This window comes from Toxotes jaculatrix, chromosome 11 (genome assembly GCF_017976425.1).
Source record: "Toxotes jaculatrix isolate fToxJac2 chromosome 11, fToxJac2.pri, whole genome shotgun sequence".
Classification (NCBI taxonomy): Eukaryota; Metazoa; Chordata; class Actinopteri; family Toxotidae; genus Toxotes; species Toxotes jaculatrix.
The window spans coordinates 1,016,555-1,035,332 of NC_054404.1; the positions used below are offsets into that span (position 1 = coordinate 1,016,555).

The following is an 18,778-nucleotide window of genomic DNA, read 5'->3' on the forward strand; positions in this document are numbered from 1 at the left end:
TGGTGTGAATTATTTAGTGAAGTGGGACACTACTGGAGCAGTCGGCCATCAGGGTGAAAACAGCAGGCGGAGAGATAGAATTACTGTAACACACACACACACACTGTCATTAACGCATCTGAGCATCTATCAGCACTAATTCACGATCATCATTAATATTCTATCTTGCTGAAATGGGAATTTCGTCGTGGTTAAAACACATTTTCATTTTTTTAAATTATTATAAAAAACAAAAACTAATTTAACTCTAATAAAATGTGTTCTGACAAACTGCTGCAGTGGTCTGTAACACCACATTAATGCACTGTATGAACGAGCTGAACAAATCATTTTTTAAATAATGGATAATAATGGATGCAAGTGTCGGTTGTCAATTGAAAATATTAAATAAAGTTGTGTCATTTGAAGTTTCTGTCAATCTGAAGACATCAAGCAACAAAAATATATAAAACATTAACTTTAAGAATTTAAACATATTTTAATGATACCATACAAACCCACAGGTGTAATTCACCTCACTGCTGATGTCACAGTACTGGCCCGTGATTGGCTCAGCCAGGAACTGTGTCATCATGAGGGACAGCAGAACATGAGAAAGACATAATGTCAGTGTCGGTGTTAACATCCATCCTGTCCCTCTGTCCCTCTGAGTTCAGCCTGAAGCTCGTTAATGAGCCTCGTTAGCCCTCGTTAGCTCCACATTATGAGCGGGTGTGAAGGCAGAGGAACCACGCAGAGAGGTGAAGCTGGGAAAAGTCAGCAGCCTGAACTCTGAATCTGTCAGCGGGTTTGAGTTACTGGGCTAAAAAACAAGTAAAAAACAAACTAACTGTTCCACACAGCAGAGAGCACGAGTCAAAAAACAAATCAACACGACTGGAGCAAAAATCAGACGCACAGTTTTCATTTTCACTCTCCATCACATGGCTGACTTTCTCCAGGGGAAAACATTCGTGTTGGGAGAGGCTGCATTGTTCTCTGTGCTGACACAAAGTCTGCGACCCCACAGCTTCCGAAGCTATTCTCACACACACACACACACACACACACACACACACACACACACACACACACACACACACACACACACACACACACACACACACAGCTCCTGTTACTCAAACATAGTTCAGCTAATCCAGACTTACACGATGTGATCCTGTTAAGTTTCATCCAGCTAATTTGATTCTTTGAACTCGAAATAAAAGGCACATTTACAAACCTGATTACACACAGACTGAGACAGAGTTACACAACTCTACACTCTCATTTGTAAACAGTTACGATACAACAGTGGCACCATGGGTTCCCAGCACACCGAACCCAAGCCCCTGCCATCAGCTCTCAGCCAATCATCTGAGCGCTGGTCATGGTCTCTGCTAATTTTGTCTTTATCTAAAAGGTCAAACAGGTTCACGTCTTACCTGCCAGGGCTTTGATACGCGAGCGCTCGAACAGGCGAGCCGAGCTGTTCTCGTTGTCCCAGTCGTCGGCATCCCAGCGGTTGTTGACGCCGTCGCTGTACTGCTGCTGGATCTCCATGTGGTCGTATTCCGCCGCCACCGACGTCATCTTGACCTCGACACGACTCCTCCCCCGCCGCCTCCGAGTCCTTCCACCTGCTGCTGTTAGCGACGGGACCTTCGAACACACACACGCTCAGACCGGCTCTGACTGGCAGGCCGAGAGGCTCGTCCAAAACCTGCAGAGGTCAAGACAACAGAGGCTGAGTTAGTGGAAGATCCTCAGACCGGAGACCAAATCTGATTCAGGGACATGTTTACAGCTCTGGACTACTGTTTATTTTTTATATATAAAATAATTTTAAAAAACTCAGGTACCCTCAGTCACAGGAAGAGCTGATAAAAATCACACATTAAACTTCGTTCTCAGCTAGAAGAATTTCCAGCAGAGCACAGAATTACTCCAGTTTTCTGTTCATTTTCATCGCACTGATTTAATGTGTCTATAAAACTATACATTAATTATCTGCCTTTCTTTATTTTCCATTAACTGATTAATCGTTTGGTCTATAAAACGTCACTAAATAGAGAAGCACATCTCTGAAGTGACCTTCCTGTTTAGATACTCAGTTTACTGTTTATAAGACGAAGAAGAAGAACTGGTGAATGTTTGATGTTTCACTTTAATTCATCAGCAGAAGATGTTTGACACTAAAAACTGCAAAAAAAAACTTTAACCATGTTGAAACTGCAGCACAAATGACATGTTCAGTTGTTCTGAGGCGTCTCACAGAACCGTTAAAAACTAAAACTGATGATTAAACATCAGAAAGTCAAACTGCTCTTCGCAGAGTCCGTTCACAGCAGTCTGCTCTGCATGGCTCTGAGTGTCATGTGACCCTGACTCTGCTCTCTCATTGGCTGCAGCCTGTGTCTGATCTCTGAGCTGAACTTCATGTCTAAACTGACAGAATGGCACCTCCCTCTGGCCACAGCATGTTACTACAAGATCTGAGAAACAACAACACACACACACACACACACACACACCAGAGCTCTGAGGCGTTCAGGGACCAATTCTCCTAACGACACATAGGTATTAGTTTTCAGGCAATTATTCTCATCATCACTTGTAAATGATTTTTTATTTTCTGTTAATGAAGTAGTCATTTAGTCTGTAACATGTCAGAAAATAGTGATAAATGGCAGATGCAGCATGAACTGGTGGCGTTTACACCCTGCAGGCAGAAACCTTCAGGTCAACATGAAACAGGAAGAGTTTGAGTTAAAAGAGTTTTCGGGTCAGACGCAGGAGGCTGATGGTCACTGCAGCATCGTCCACAAGAAAAGTCCAGGAAATTAAGACCTTTTTACTCATTGCATTTATCTTATCTGTGTCTTCAAGTACAAAGTGCTGATGAGCCCCAGCTGTCGATTTTCCTTCCTGCAGCAGTTTAGAGCTGCTGTTAATGAAAAGCTCGGTGCTCTTTTTATTGACTATCTTTGAAACTGCAGATGGTGTGTTTGCTGTCACTGAAGGAGCCTGAACAAACTGAGCAGGTAAACAGAGAGCGGGGAGTCAGCAGCACGAGTCAGCACGACGGGTCGGTTTGGACCCTGCAGTCAGCAGACGGCACCGTGGCTCGACCCTGAAGCACCACACAGACCGTGGGCAGGTCTCAGCTCAGCCTCAGGATGTGTCTCTGCTGTCTGCAACCTGTCCTGGTGCTTCAGCGTCACAGGACATAAGAACCGGCAGTCTGAAACAAGCTGCCGTCAGTTTAAAACATGACAATGAGCAACTGACAATGAGCACAGACGGTAGTACAGACAAGATGAGACCATTTCAATCAGGGAAAAAAGAAGCAGATCAATAATGACAATTATTAGTCGATCAGTCCACTGACAGGAAATAAATCAGCACCCACTGTGACAGTTGTCTGATCGAGAACTGAAACAACCGATTAATGGATCAGTCACAATAATAATAATCCCAAACCTTCACTCCAGTTTCACATCGTTGTTGTTCTCTGGTGAAGTTTTCTCTTATTCATATAAACCAATCAATAAATTCCATTACAACAAAAAGGCTCTGATCTGTTCACTGATTGGTTGCTGCCGTTTCAGATCTGTTCAGTGATTGGCTGCTGCTGGTGTTCCACTCTCCCCTCCACCCTGTCCTATCCTGTCCTGTCCTGTCCTGTCCTGTCCTGTCCCTCAGAAATGAATTCACCCTGTGACTCTGAACGACTGCGTCACATCACTGACGTTTAATCTGACCAATGAGATTTTTCTGGCTCTGGAGAGTCGACGGAGCAGATGCACACTGATACTGTGTGAGTGTGTGTGTTTGCTGCCACCCACTTACAGCTCGACAACCAGTCAGGCTGGAGCTGCTTGTGTTGCTACGCTAAAAATACGCAGGGACCCTTACTGTGTGTGTGTGTGTGTCTGTGTGTGCGTTGCCGGAGTGAGGCTAGCACAATGTGCACTCACGCAGAAGCGATAAAAGCACACAGACGCATTGACACACACACCGGCCACGGAGTCATGACAACACACACACACACACACACAGTTTTTAGAAAGTGTGTCATGGGAGGGCAGCGAGATGAGCAACGAGGGCGAGAGAGAATCAATACCAACAGGACAGAAAGAGAGAGAGAGAGGATCTGTTCTTTCTGTGACACTTTCCTGTTTGATTATATTACACAGGAAAGCAACAGCTATTTTCAACACTGACTCATATGGATGATTTTTAAGTAATCGACATTATAAAAATTATAAAAAGATGTCACAGTTAACTTGAAACGACATCTGTACATAACAGAGAGAATCCTCACATCAGAGCCGCAGCAACCAGCTTCATAAATGATGCATCGCTGCAGAGGAACTCCACAACAAGCTGAAAACACAGCTGAGAGTATTTCACCGTCTTATTTCCACATCCAGAGAAACAGGATGATTCATCAGAGGAGAATCTCAGTCCAGTGTTCCCTCTTTAAGCTCTGTGTTTGGTCTCTACCAGCTCCTGAGAGGAGGGAGGTTGAGACAGAGACAGGTGCAGGCAGGTGTTCTAACAACAACATGAGTTACACGTAGTGCAGCAGCTGATTTTGAGTCATGGAGGAGATCAAGGTTCCTTAAGACCCTTGTGAACACATCAGCCATAAAACAGCTAATGTGAACACACAGAGTGAGCGTGACTCGCACTTTCATTATCTCTGATAGCGCTGTCCCCACAGTGACAGACTCTGATATCAAATACTGATTGATCAAGCTCTTAAACTGTTGTTTATCTTATATTTCTGTTGATCATGTGACCGTTGCAGAAGAGCTAAAATGTGCAGGCGCCCACAGACAAACGCAGGACTGCAGCAGTTTGAGACGAGAGGGACGGGACGAAGGGCGAGAGAGTGTGGAGGGAAAAGAGAGAGGAAATGACTGGTTACTGTGTCTGTGTGTGGTAAAGCCAGAAGAACGGAGACTCTGCAGGAGGGATATTTATAGGACGAGAGAGGGAGGATGGAGAGATAAGAAAAGAGAGAGAGTAATGACACTGGCAGAAAACAGGAAGGACAGAAATAGAAAGAGAAGAAAGGATGACGGGATGATGGAGACTCGAGACTGTTCAAATATCTTCAAGCAACATGTGAAATAGAAAAACGAGTCAATCGACAGGAAGTGAATCTGTAACGGTTTCAACAACAGATTGAAATAAGACATTCACTTCTTCCATGTGAGGATCTGCTGCTTCTCTCTGTCACCTATAACAGAAAACTGAATACTTTTAGTTCTCGGCAGCTGGTTCGACAAATCAAGCTATCTGTAAAAGCCCTGTTGGATTCTGTGAATTTAAAATGGACAATTTTAACCATATTCACACATTTTATTGATGATTAATAATAAGAATATATACAGCTTATATAAAACAGTTTCTCACAAGAGAAAGAGGCTGGAATTTCCTGACTACTTTTCCCACAAGTCAAACTCTGGTTCCTACATTTCCCATCATGCAACTTAACCGTTTAGACACCCACGTCTAACCCTGTCAACAGAGACCAGCGGCCATGATTCAGTTTTGTTTCATTTCATTTCTGTCTGAGCATTTTTCCTCCTTTCTCCGTTTCTCGCCCACGTCCTCCTCCCACCTCTCTCACCTCCCAGCATCCTCTGCTACAATCAGCTCTTATTAAAGCTCGCTCCACCCTCTCTCTCTCGCTCTGATGAAAGCTCTCAGGTGTTTCTCTCATTATCTGAGTGCATTCAACACTAAAACTGCAATAGAGCTATACTTTAGTATGTTTATTCATTCTATGACAGAAAAACACAGACTAACAGCTTTATGTTCAAAGGATGTGAGAAGGAAAAACCAAAGATTTTAGAAAATATAACGATGTAACACGAGTGTTTCTGGAAGTTTCTGGAGAGGAAACTCCCCAAACCCTCACAGACAAATATTTAATTATTACCTGCAGTGAATTATGCAGCATCTTTCTCTGAGTCTACAATGCAACGCGGACATTATCAAGTCAAAACCACAGATCTCCATAGCAACCATTGTCCCAGCAAGCACTGCACCGGAGCCCACTCGTCAAGCTCCCGACAGCGGCACAAAGACTCTCAGCTGGAGCACCCAAGAAAAGAAAAACTTTACTGACACCGACGCCAAATTACAGAGACAGTTTACACTGAAGAGCTTATGAGACGCTGCAGCAGGAAACTGAACTGCACGGGATCAGTTCGACACTATCAGTAACACTGTGCAGAACATTACTGACATGAGAAAAACAGCTGTTCAATGTAATGTCCTGTATTCAGGTGTGAAACTTTGTGCATTTTACAGAAAACCATCTGATTTCTGTGAGAAACTCTTTGTTTAAATCAGTGTGTAACTGTGAGCTGAGGATGAAGTACAGGCTGCTCACATTCATCATTCATCTGGTCTGGACCAAACTAACCAAACTCAGCTATGAGGTTCTGTTAGGTGAAGTAACAGAGACTGAAACGTGACCAGAGCTCAGACTGAGTTACTACACCGCTCCTGAAGCTCTGCTGCAGAGATGTGATTCTGTCAGAGGTACAGATGGAAAAACAGATGGATCTCAGCCTGTGTCTGTTCAATCCTCTGTATTTTTAGCAGCGATCTTGACGATTTTGCAATTCAAGTATCAATTGTTCACCATGGCAACCCGAAACCCAGCAGAGACACATGCAGCGTTCAAACTCCCACGCAGGACGAGCCGTCTGCACGAGGCCGCTGCCTCTGCAGCCGCGGCTCTCACCGCAACCTCTCCGCGAACAACAGCGGCCACTTCACCGCACCGTTACACATACACCTGCACGCACACACACCAACCACACACCTACCTACACACGCCAAACACTGTGGTGTCACTGCAGCAGTAATTCAGGAAAAGCCTGGAAATCACCTGTTGATTAGTGAACAGAAAATTAAATGCCAGCAAGAAAGAAACCTGTCCGGTGTGAACATCTGGACAGGAATTGAACCATCAACCCTTCAATTCATGGATTATCAGGTCATCCACCTGAGTAACAGCTGCTCAACTTACATCCTACAGGTGTCCAACATTAGCATAAAACACATAATTCTGTCCAAGGTCACCTAGACCTGGAACGCACACACACACACACACAGGTGTATATGTATATTTAGCACATGTGTGTGTGTTGGATGGGGATATCATCCATCACACTCTCCTCTCAGCAGTGTTATGTAGGCCACAGAGCCATGTAGGGCAGCAGCAGTTATCTGACCCGACACCATCAAACCGAAACAGCATCAAACACAACCTGAGCAGGCGGGAGCTCAGAGCGCCGCCGGCACAGTCGCCGCACAGGTCTGAGGAGGGGAGGAACAGGAAGTCAGACACGGAACAGGTCCTGGATCTGTGTCTTTGTGTTGCAGTGCGGATGTTGCATTCCTGTTAGTTAATCAGAGCCGACGTCAGCAGTGTGTGTGTGTGTGTGTGTGTGTGTGTGTGTGTGTGTGTGTGTGTGTGTGTGTGCGCTCCACCCAGTGCCCCAAACACAGGTGTATAAAACAGCCTGTGAAGCCAAAATGTACAAACATCCACTCAAAAAGTTCCACTTAACAATCACGTGTTGCTTCATCGCCGTGTCGGCCACAGCGGCTCAGTGAGGCCGTTTGATAATCAGGACGTGATGCTCGGTGACTTCAGCTGTAACCACACCGTCTCACTGTTCGTCTCCGTCACACAGTTTTCAGACCACAGCAGGTTCTAATACGGGTTTAGAGGCAGAACCGAGACACTTTTTAATTCAGGTTTCAGGACAGAAACCCTCAACCTGTCCCAGCTTTCGTCCTTAGACTGAACGGGATCCAGACTCCAGCTGGAGTGGCAGGTATGGGAGAGTTGCTCCTTCCTGCTGAATCTTCCATGCTCTGACAGCGATTGTTAAAATGACAGAGCAGATGTCTTATTATATTCCTGCATCAGCTCTGTGATGACAAAGACACACGAACAGCATCTGTGGGAGAATCACAAAAAGACAAAAGAGTGCGCCGAGTCCAGGCTCTTCCTGTGTAATTATGACACGAGAGGAAGCAGCAACAGGCGGATTTAGATTTCTACACACTTCAGATGACAGACCTTTGTTTCCTGTTTGACTTTATTTTATCGATGGTTTATTTTGTGAAAGAAAAGATGAAAGAACACACTGTCAATCTGAACCATCCTCTGACAGAGTTCTGAGGTCTCCGTTAATGCTGCTCCCTTTAACTAGGCTTCCGGAGAAGGTTAACTGCTAATGCAGTTAGCGGTTGCCATGGTTACACTAATCAATGAGCCGATGGACCAAAAACACAGACACGTACGTTCTCCACTTTTCACTATCTTAGTTTCCTCATCTTCACAGAACCCGGTGACTTTTCCAGCGACATGTTTAGTTCAGAGCTGCTCCTCATTCTTTAAAGTCACAGACAAAGAGATTTAATCGTTTTCACACGTGTTTGTGGTTCATAAGCAGAGAGATGCAGATTTTCACTGCAGCACTGAAAACTGACCGACTCACCTCATACCAATACACACTTCACCAATATTACTGATCTCTGCAGTCGACCTAAACTATTTTACAACCCTTTTATCACCAGGTGGAATCATTCTGTTTTCACTGCAGCAGATGTCAGAGATAAAGTCAGGTTAGCTGTGTTTATGTGTCTCCAGGTCTGCTTCCTGAAAGCCACCGCACAGGTGCAGCAGCCTGAGGCCCTGCAGCTCTCTGAGCGCTGTGACTAAGCTGTGCTCGTCTGTCCTGTCCTTCCATCGGGGGACACACAGTGATGCAGAGCCTGGAAACACGATCCACAGCTGCCTCATCAGAACAAACATAAAAGCTTCTCTTACAGGACGATGAAGGTGGACGAGCACGATCTGAAACGGGTTCTGATTACGATAAAGCCGCTAACTGCAGCTGCAGTTGCACCACTACACGGCTCTGTCCTGGTCTTCAACTGGATGAGATAAAACCATTCAGTCAGTTTCCGGGGCCCCTCTGCTCTGTCATGTGAGAGAGTATGTAACACACACACACACACACACACACACACACACGCACACACACAGACACACACACACGACAAAAGAGTGAGGGAATGAAAGGCTGAAAGCAGAGGAATGTGTCAGCCTTCAGACGGGATGAGATCACATTTCCAACAACTGGCTGAAAACAGAGGCTGAGCGAGCACAAGAGTGAATGGAAGAGGAAGAGAGAAAGAGAGAAAGAGAGAGAGAGAGAGAGAGAGAGAGAGAGAGAGAGAGAGAGAGAGAGCGAGCGAGTGAAAGAGAAAGTGACAAAGACAAAAAAGCTCAGAGGAAAAAGTGAGACACTCTGTTTCCACCTGCGATTAACATGATGTGCCTCTGGGCGCCTTATCTGGATACAGAAAAACTGCAGACCCTGGGTTACATACTGAGACCAGGCTCTACATAACGACAGCGTTAATTAATACCAGGTGTAAATACAGGGCCAGTGATCACATGACATCATCCAGACACAGATCACATGGTCACACCCGGTGGAGACGACGTCTGAGCGGAGAGCTGGAAACATGTCGGTGAGTTTGCAGTCAGCGTGAACGTTTTCAGGTCGTCCTCTAAATCAGCTCCTTCTATGACACGTGAAACCGCAGCTACATATTTAGTTATAACTCAGCCATGTTCGCAGCATGACGCTCACTGAAAGGACCCACACGGCCGCCAGAGCGGGAAAGCAATCATCCAAAAACTGTTTTATAACCGTGATCAGTCCGGCAGCTAAACACATCCACGCACAACTGTACATGCTTAATTACTATTGTGTAACATGTTCGTGTGTGTGTGTGTGTGTGTGTCTGCTGACAGATCCAGCCCTCAGCCGCTCGTTGACCTCTGACCCTGCCTTCCTCTCACGTCCCAGTGTCCCAGTCTAGGAAGTCTCGCCCTAATGAAGCATTCTGGGAAATGTTAGTTTACCACTGACCCTCTCATGAGGACAGAAGGCAATGTTCACCGCACACAGTGTGCCACAACTTTTACTGTTTAAAATGAACGGTTAGATTTGAAGTTAAGACTTTGAAGTTTACGTTTCAAAACAAAAACTGCTAAAGATCTATTAACTGGAAAAAAGTCAGAAATCACTAATGTGAAAAAAGAAAAAAAATCATCCATATACTTGATTTGTTTTGTTTATGTTTTGTTTGTTTGTTTGTTTTGTTTGGTCTCTTCTCGTGGCTCCAAACTGACCTGAACAGAACCAAACCCAGACAGGTAACACCACAGTGGATCGGCCTAACCCTGCTCCTCACAGGGCAGGTTCTCGCCATCAATAAGTCATGTGGTCACATTTGCCCACTCAGGCGATTTGTTTTCCTCAGAGCAGATTCTGAGACGAAGAAGAAGAGAGAATCTGACTGAGAGCAGAAAACATAAAGGAAACACCACAGTTATAACTGAGGGTCCAAACACAGAAACTGGGCTGAGGACAGTCACTCACTGGAAACACACGTCACCTTCAACTCGAGGATTGGACATTTGACATTTTATTGACTAAAGGATGAATAAAGAAAATAGCTGCCAGATGAACGTGTGATGGAAACCTGTGTTACCTGCAGTCACCTGAGATCCTTCACAGGGTTCCTTTACTCTTAGAGCTCATGGAGCAGCAGGTGCATTTTAATGCATGTGTGTGGTTTTGGTTGTGCCGATAACACAGCAGCTGCAGCTGCAGCATAAAACATGCGAGCTGTGTTGTGGTGCCTTCACAGTTGTGGAGTGTGTTGAGCATTTTTTTGTGAATCTATATTTGATAACTTCACCATGAATAAATGATCGGTTCATGTTAGCGTGTTCATGCGTGTGTGTGTGCTGCATGTTCACACGCACACACACATTCCCTGCACTCTTTATTTAAGCCCACCATACTGTTTGTGTTAAGATCTTTACAGTTACACACGCTCAGACACACAAACCAATACACAATCCATCACGTAGATTCAGCTCTTGTGGCACTTAGCATTTATGAACACACACGAACACACACACACACACACACCATGTACCGTTAAGCATGCTGCTGCTGTACTATCTATTAATTATCAATGAGGGTCCTGAGTGCTCTGTGTGCGTTTGTGTGTATCCTCCATCAGTAACAGTGGAGGACACACGCCAGCTTTTGTTTGACCAGGAAATGGAGATGTCAGTGTTGCATCAGCCCAAGACCCCCCCCCCCCCACACACACACACACACACACACACACACACACACACACACACACACACACACACACACACACACACACACACAGAGGTGGTGAGGCAGAACAGGGCCGTGTCTCACACTGACAGAGGGGCCTGTAGAAACGCTAGAGAGAGAGAAAGAGATTGAGGACAGAAAGAAAAGGATCAGAGGAGAGAAAGCAGCGAATGTTGCGTAACAGTTTCTGTTTCCAGCAGCAGCTTTCATGACAGCTCTCGCTCTGTGTCTGGACACTCACTGTACATGTATGTTTAATTTTACTCCATTTAATATGTCATATGCAACCAAACTATTAAGATTTAAGTATCAGACTGGCCCAAATCACTGTGTGATGTCGGCCCGTCTGAGATGCACGTGAACATGGTCAAACCTGTGGTCGTCGGTCCAAACAGTGGACGGAGTCTGTGAGACAGAGTCTGATGCGTCAGAAACTAAGATCGAATTCTCAGAGTGACACTGCAGCTATGGCACACATCTACACACCGTCTCATCTCTGTACGACAAAATCCTCCATATGCAGCTGCACTGTCAAAACATAAGAGACAGATGAAAAGAGTCAATGACGTGTCCCTGCTCTCTAACTTTCTCTGTTTGTATCGTAAAGCCATGATTCACCAGGCGTTCATCGCACAATCTGACAGCCTCAAATGATGTTGTACAGTCTGACTCAGACTGAGACCAGGACTTAATTAGATTTGTGCATCTCGTAAAGTGTGACATGCAATAAACATTCGAACACACGCCTTAACCGTGACGGAAACGGGGAGCAGAGCCACTCGTTTCTGATTGGCTGCTGCAGCGCTCTTAGCTCTGGTGCTGAAACGTGAAGTCGCTGCTAACTATTATCACACACCTGCTAACTAATGCTACACACCTGCTAACATCACACACCTGCTAACTAATGCTACACACCTGCTAACATCACACACCTGCTAACTAATGCTACACACCTGCTAACATCACACACCTGCTCACTAATGCTACACACCTGCTAACATCACACACCTGCTAACTAATGCTACACACCTGCTAACTAATGCTACACACCTGCTAACATCACACACCTGCTAACTAATGCTACACACCTGCTAACATTACACACCTGCTCACTAATGCTACACACCTGCTAACATCACACACCTGCTAACTAATGCTACACACCTGCTAACTAATGCTACACACCTGCTAACATCACACACCTGCTAACTAATGCTACACACCTGCTAACATTACACACCTGCTAACTAATGCTACACACCTGCTAACATCACACACCTGCTAACTAATGCTACACACCTGCTAACTAATGCTACACACCTGCTAACATCACACACCTGCTAACATCATACATCTGCTAACTAAGATGACACACGTGGCTTCTGACCAGAGATTTTACACTACCTTCTTATACGTTGCACTGTTTGATCATTTGAGTCGACTGTTGAGGTCATATTACTTCTCAGTAAACATTCAGACAGCACCACATCATGGTGGAGAAACTACCTGGTGGAAAGAAGAGTGTGTGACTGTTTCCAGATTAAAGCTTTGTATATATGCATCAGTTACTAATGAGACTTCTAAATGTTTATACAGAGAGGGAAGACGTGTGTGTGTGTGTGTGTGAGTGAGAGAGGAAATCAGAGCAGTGAGTATCACAGTAGATGGATGGTGTGATGAGGCCAGAGAGTGGGAGGATGTGGGCGAGATGGAGAGAGCATCTCTCTGAATCTGAAAACAGATGGAGCCGTTTGGAGTCATTCACTCTACGAATCCATTATTTCATGTTTCTGACATTTTGCAGTGAATTCTTCACAAGTCACACACACACGACCAGTTTGGCCTCATGAAGCCTGCAGTTGCTGAAATTTGGACAGTAAGAGCTTAGGACCTGTCGGACATGTCTGTGTGTTACTGAGAATCTGAGGAATCCTTCGTTTACTTTTATATATAAATAAACTTTACTTTAGTACTGTACGCTGCAGAAATGTCAGAAAAAATTCAAAGACTTCAGTTTCCACCCATAAACACTGATAACAAGATTACAGGCTGACTGCAGAGCCATATTAAACCAGCGAACCTCAGCCTGACTCTGCGCTCACTGTGAGAGAGACACGGTCAACAAATCAGCGTTCGTCCCTTCAGTTGTGACGCCGCAGACCGAGCTCTCGAGACCAATCTGTTTTACCCACACGCTGTCATCTTTCATTTCCTCCACCGGCCAGGATTTATTGTTCCCAACTCCTGGATCATTTGCAGACGTGACCAGGAACAGAAGCTCAGTCGATACACAAAGTTTGAACTTAAAACGGACCGCTGCCTCCTCCTCACCCCCCCGCTCCCCCCTTCTCTCTCCCCTCATTCCCAGTCCAAACTCTCCCACTGCTTTCCTGCCATTATGCAACTGAAGCCTGCAGCCAAAAACAGCCTCCCTGCCTGGCTGCTCTCCTCCTGTTCAAACAAACAGCCTCTCCACCCTCTGCACCGACAGACGGGTGGAGGACACACATCAATGAGACAGAGACCCAGTCGCTGTTTGCAGCCCGCTGGGTTTTATTTTGCAGAAAATGCAGATGAACAAACGTTGAAGGTTTTAAGTGGAAATCCCAGAGATCTTTATTTGGAAATGCTTGTTTGTTTTCATAAAGTCTCAGTGTGAACCAGATTTCTAGGAAGAATTCAATGTTTTTACATGACATAAAAGATCATGGAGTGTTCGGCATGTTTGGGCTGTAGACCATGAGCCATGGCAGGGAGGTTATCTGAGGTCATCAGCGGCCAAGGCAAACAAAAATGAGTGGATTCTCTCCAGTACCACTTTTTATGCATCACTGATTATTGACAATAAGAAATTTTAATATTAAAATAAAGGTTTCAGTTAACTGATTTACAAACAGTCTGCACAGCTGCAAGGAACAAACTGTAGATGGAGCTGTTGAAATTTTTATTTTGAATATCTGCTAATTCAGGAGTCAACTCCAAGGCAAAAGCTGTGAGCAACTTCTCTACTTCAGCGTCAGCCGGCGAGCGAGCTCTGTACAACAGAAAGCAGGTTTCCCCGAGCGTCAAACCTTCTACACATACTGTAACGGCCGCCACTCGAGCCGAACGCAGCAGCCAAATGGCTCCGGGATAAATGTGATATTCTCAGATAAACAGCACAATTATTCCCTCATATCCATTTCTGAATGGCCACTGTGTCTGTGCGAGCAGACAGATGGGCTGATTGTCGGCCCAGACGCCTGGGAACATTCAACGCTGACAACAACACATTGACAGAGCGAGAGCCGGGGAACGGAGTGCAGCTCTTGGGCAATCAGACTGAGTCATTTTAATGAAGTTAAGCTCTAATTTGTCAGGAAGAGAGATCGATGGAGGAGGAGGGAAGAAAGGAGCCTTTTCTGTCCTCTCATTACCGTCTGTTTCCAGTATGGATCTGTGACCTTCAGACAGAAAGGGACAAATTAACAGGAAAACCCGAACTTTCCATGACCCAGAAGGATCCAGAAAAACCAGGTTCCAGCTCACAGGTCTGAGATCCTGTCTCTTTATCCACTGAAGTCATTATGAACTGATGAAGACGAAGATGAGGAAGAAATCAGAGGAGATATAATCCGAGAGACATTTGTGACGCAGCAGAGTGTAAAAGATATGTCAGAGTATGAACCAATACAAAATAATACACTGACAGATTTCATCCATATTGACCACGCTCTGTGAGGAAGTGAAGACGACGTGGGAACAATCACTCATAGCAGGATGTATGCAGTTAAATATTCACCAGAAACAAGTAGAGTGCAGATCGCTGAGTGGGTGTCTGTGGGCGGCCGGCACACGCACGTACGCACGCACGCACGCACGTACAGGAGACGGACATTTTGTTGCGATGGAAGAGTTTAATGTAAACGGTGAGGAGGAGGAAGAGGAGGAGTGGGTTTAATGGTAGCTCCACTGGGAGCAGATAACCTCCTTTTTACTGTGCTTATCAGAAGGACAGTGCTATCTCTGCATCACACACAGGCCTGACACTGAACAGAGCAAATCAGAACAGCGAGAGTCAACAAAGACCAGGACAGGCCTGCAGAGACAGGCCTGCAGAGACAGACCTGCAGAGACAGGCCTGCAGAGACAGACCTGCAGAGACAGACCTGCAGAGACAGACCTGCAGAGACAGACCTGCAGAGACCGACAGAAACCAGCACAGACCAGTACTAATGTGTAGAGACCAGTTTAAGTCCACCAGTACCAGCACAATACAGAGTACTTCATAGCCTCTCACTGTATGTCCCTCTAATGTTCATATGACAGCATCTGAACTACATTACCCAGAACACCTCACTCTAAAAGAACTGCAGGTGAAGCAAAAGAGTTAGAGGACAAAAAAATGAGAGAAAAATTAGATCAAAGAAGAAGATGATGAAAGAGAAGAGGGAGATGAAGGACATGAAGAATTACAGGGAGAAAAGGAAAAGAAACGTATTAGTGATGGAATTCCTGAGGAAAGACAGGGTGAAGGAATGTGGGGAGGAAGGAAAGAAACAAGGGATTAGACAGAAGAAAGAGGAATGAAGCCCTCGAGATAAACAGCAGAGGTCAAGAGGACTCTTCAGATGTCTTTCTGATGTGTCTGTCTCTCAGAGGAGGATGAGTGTTTACTGCACTGATAGTAACTGCAGGGTTCACACAGACAAGATTTCATTTGAATAAACGCCACATATGATAGGAAGGCTGAATAATACCCACCATTTTAAATCAATGGCAGCCAAACTGTCTGTCTGTCTGTCTGTCTGTCAGACTGTCTGTCAGACTGACTGTCAGACTGACTGACTGACTGACTGACTGACTGACTGTCTGTCTGTCTGTCTGTCTGTCTGTCTGTCTGTCTGTCTGTCTGCCTGTCTGTCTTTAAATGAAGCCAGAAGACTCTGAGACTCAGAGTCAAAGTTTACGATGCAGGACAGCAGAGGACACTAGTGCTGGATTCATCCAGGAAAGTTTCATGTCCATCTAAGACTTGGAGAGAGAGAAGTCAGTCACCAACACCGTATGAGACAGTAAAGAGACAGTTAAGAGGACGTGTAGCTGAGAAACGCTGATTAAACTTTATTTAAACCAGAAATAAAACTGGAGGAAAAACAGCTTCTACCATATGAAGCTTTGATGCCGTCAGCTCAGTTTAGTTAATATGCAGCCATGAAACCAGCACTGCTGCTTTACAGAGCAGTAAAGTGTGTGTGTGTGTGTGTGTGTGCGTGTGTGTGCGTGCGTGCGTGCGTGCGTGCGTGCGTGCGTGCGTGCGTGTGTGTGTGTGTGTGGTGGGTGGGGGTTCACTCTCTGGAGTCTGGATCTGTAGAGAACTGGTTGTTCCCAAACTCTCTGATAGAAGCAGGACGGATCACAGAGGACGAGGGTGGAGTGGCTGGGGGAGTGCCAGGGAGAGGAGAGGGGAGGTGGGGAGTTTAAGGGGCGGGGGGTAAAACAGAGGGAGGCAAAGAGGAGGAATAAAAGAGAGTAAAAGAGAGAAAAGGGAAAGATTCAGGGAGTGTAAAGTTTGAAACACCTTCACCCCTGACTGGCCTCTCGTCTTCCCTCAGTTTTCAGCCTTTATCCTCCTCTACTCTAAAAACAACCTACTCCCTCTCCTCCTCCCCTCCATCCTTTCCTTCCTCCTTTAATTTTCCTCTTTGCTCCACCCTTATTTCACTCCTCCACCCTCTCTATTTCTTCCTTCTTTTCTTCCCAGTCCTCCGGATTCCACCCATCTTATCATCATCCTCTTCCTCATCAACCTTTTCTTCCTCCTCCTCCCCCCTCCACCCTGCAGTCTTCAGTCATGATTTTCAGTGACAGCCAGAGCTAATCTGACTCTGACACACACACACACACACACACACACACACACACACACACACACACACACACACCCTGCAAAACCACATGACCTAAACGACCAGATGTGTTTTGTACATTTCACACACCCACCCTTCAGATGACCGTCTGAACAGCCCTGCAGATGTTAACTCTCTGTTAACAAGCTGCAGTCAGATTCAAAGGAGCCAGGACTCTTAGTATTTCTGTGTTTACATCAAAACTTTCCTCTCAGCTGATTTTTCATAAATTCCTAAATACAGCAGTACTACAGAAACTCTGCCATAATCACTGGGATAATGTGGTGCCAGTTTTTATAGTTTGCTCCAATAGGAAATGATCTTCATCCCACTACGTTATTTTAACTTAACCAATCAAACCTCTCCCTCCATCATATGTCTAATGTTCATGTGAGGAAGCTGTTCAGCCAGGATCCACACACTGAGTCCTTCCCTGCCGTCAGCCATGTTGAGCTTTATGTACAGTACTTAACCAAACTGGCTCATGATCCATTTCTAAATGTTGTTGATTTGATTGATCCCCGTGGAATCTAAGAAACTTTCTCAACTGTCAGATAATAATCTTAAGATCTAATAATAAATGTCATTACTTGACAACCTCTTTATGTATTATTGATTCATTTTAATGCACTAATACAAATGGAGTTCACTCAGTATAATGTAAATATTTTATTCAGACTAATTTATTAGTTAACAGTCTATTATCTACCAAGACTCTGAACGACCTGCTCCTGAGTAGTTTGCTCCCAGTAATTTCTGTTTATATCACTATAAACTGCCACTGAACCCAAACCTGCAAATCATCAATTCACTGTCACAAGTTACGTCTTTTCACTATAGATTAATCTGATAACTGATGTTTTTGCTTGATGTATAAAATATCAGAAAATTGTGAAAAATGCACTTCACAATTTCCTAAAACCCAAATCAATATTCCAAATGTTTAAAATATAGATATTAAATAATTTGCATTTCACTTCCAATGTTCCATCATTATAAACTGAATATCTCTGGGTTTCAAACTGTTGGTCAAAACTAAACTAAACAACAAGCTGAGATCTAGAAAACTGTGACACTCTTTTCTCTGAATTTTGTGTTTCACAAACCACTTGACGAATCAGGAAAATAATCAACAAACCCATCAATTATTAACTAATCATGAAAATAATCATTAGCTTTGCATTGCAGCCCTACAGGAAGCGGCAGTAGATGCAGAGCTGCGTCTCTAATGTCCGATCAACTTTCACATAAATAAAACCATTTGGGAAAAAAACGGAAAATGATTTTCAGCAGGAAACTGATCAATAAAAAGAATATCTGCTCAACACTTCAGCTCCCAGCAGCCTCAGACCAAAAATATCCCACAGCATACGAACACACACAAACACTCGGCTCTTCACAGTCCAGATTGGAGGGTCTGCTGTGTCGTCATGGTGATCCATCCCATCATCTCGCCCTGGCCAGCTGCCAGGCACTTTCTCTCTCACTCTCTCCAGCCCACAATCCTGCCAGGCTCAAGTTGCAGTGCATTGTGGGATGTCAGATCTAATCTATTCCACAGGACATGTGTGTGTGTGTTCACAGTAACTGTAGTTCCTTTGTTCCATTGTGTGCATCCTGCTGATCAGAGTGTTAAAACAGGATCAAACGCAT

General features: G+C 44.9%; 1 protein-coding gene across 1 annotated transcript in view; it reads right to left on the reverse strand.

Moving 5' to 3' along the window:
- LOC121189244 (spectrin beta chain, non-erythrocytic 1) overlaps positions 1-18,778 on the reverse strand; it is an 87,424-nt gene that overhangs the window by 58,948 nt on the left and 9,698 nt on the right. The window contains exon 2 of the mRNA XM_041049178.1: positions 1,425-1,702. Within this exon, the coding sequence (XP_040905112.1) occupies positions 1,425-1,572 (148 nt within the window). The 5' untranslated portion in view covers positions 1,573-1,702. The remainder of the gene's footprint in view (positions 1-1,424; positions 1,703-18,778) is intronic.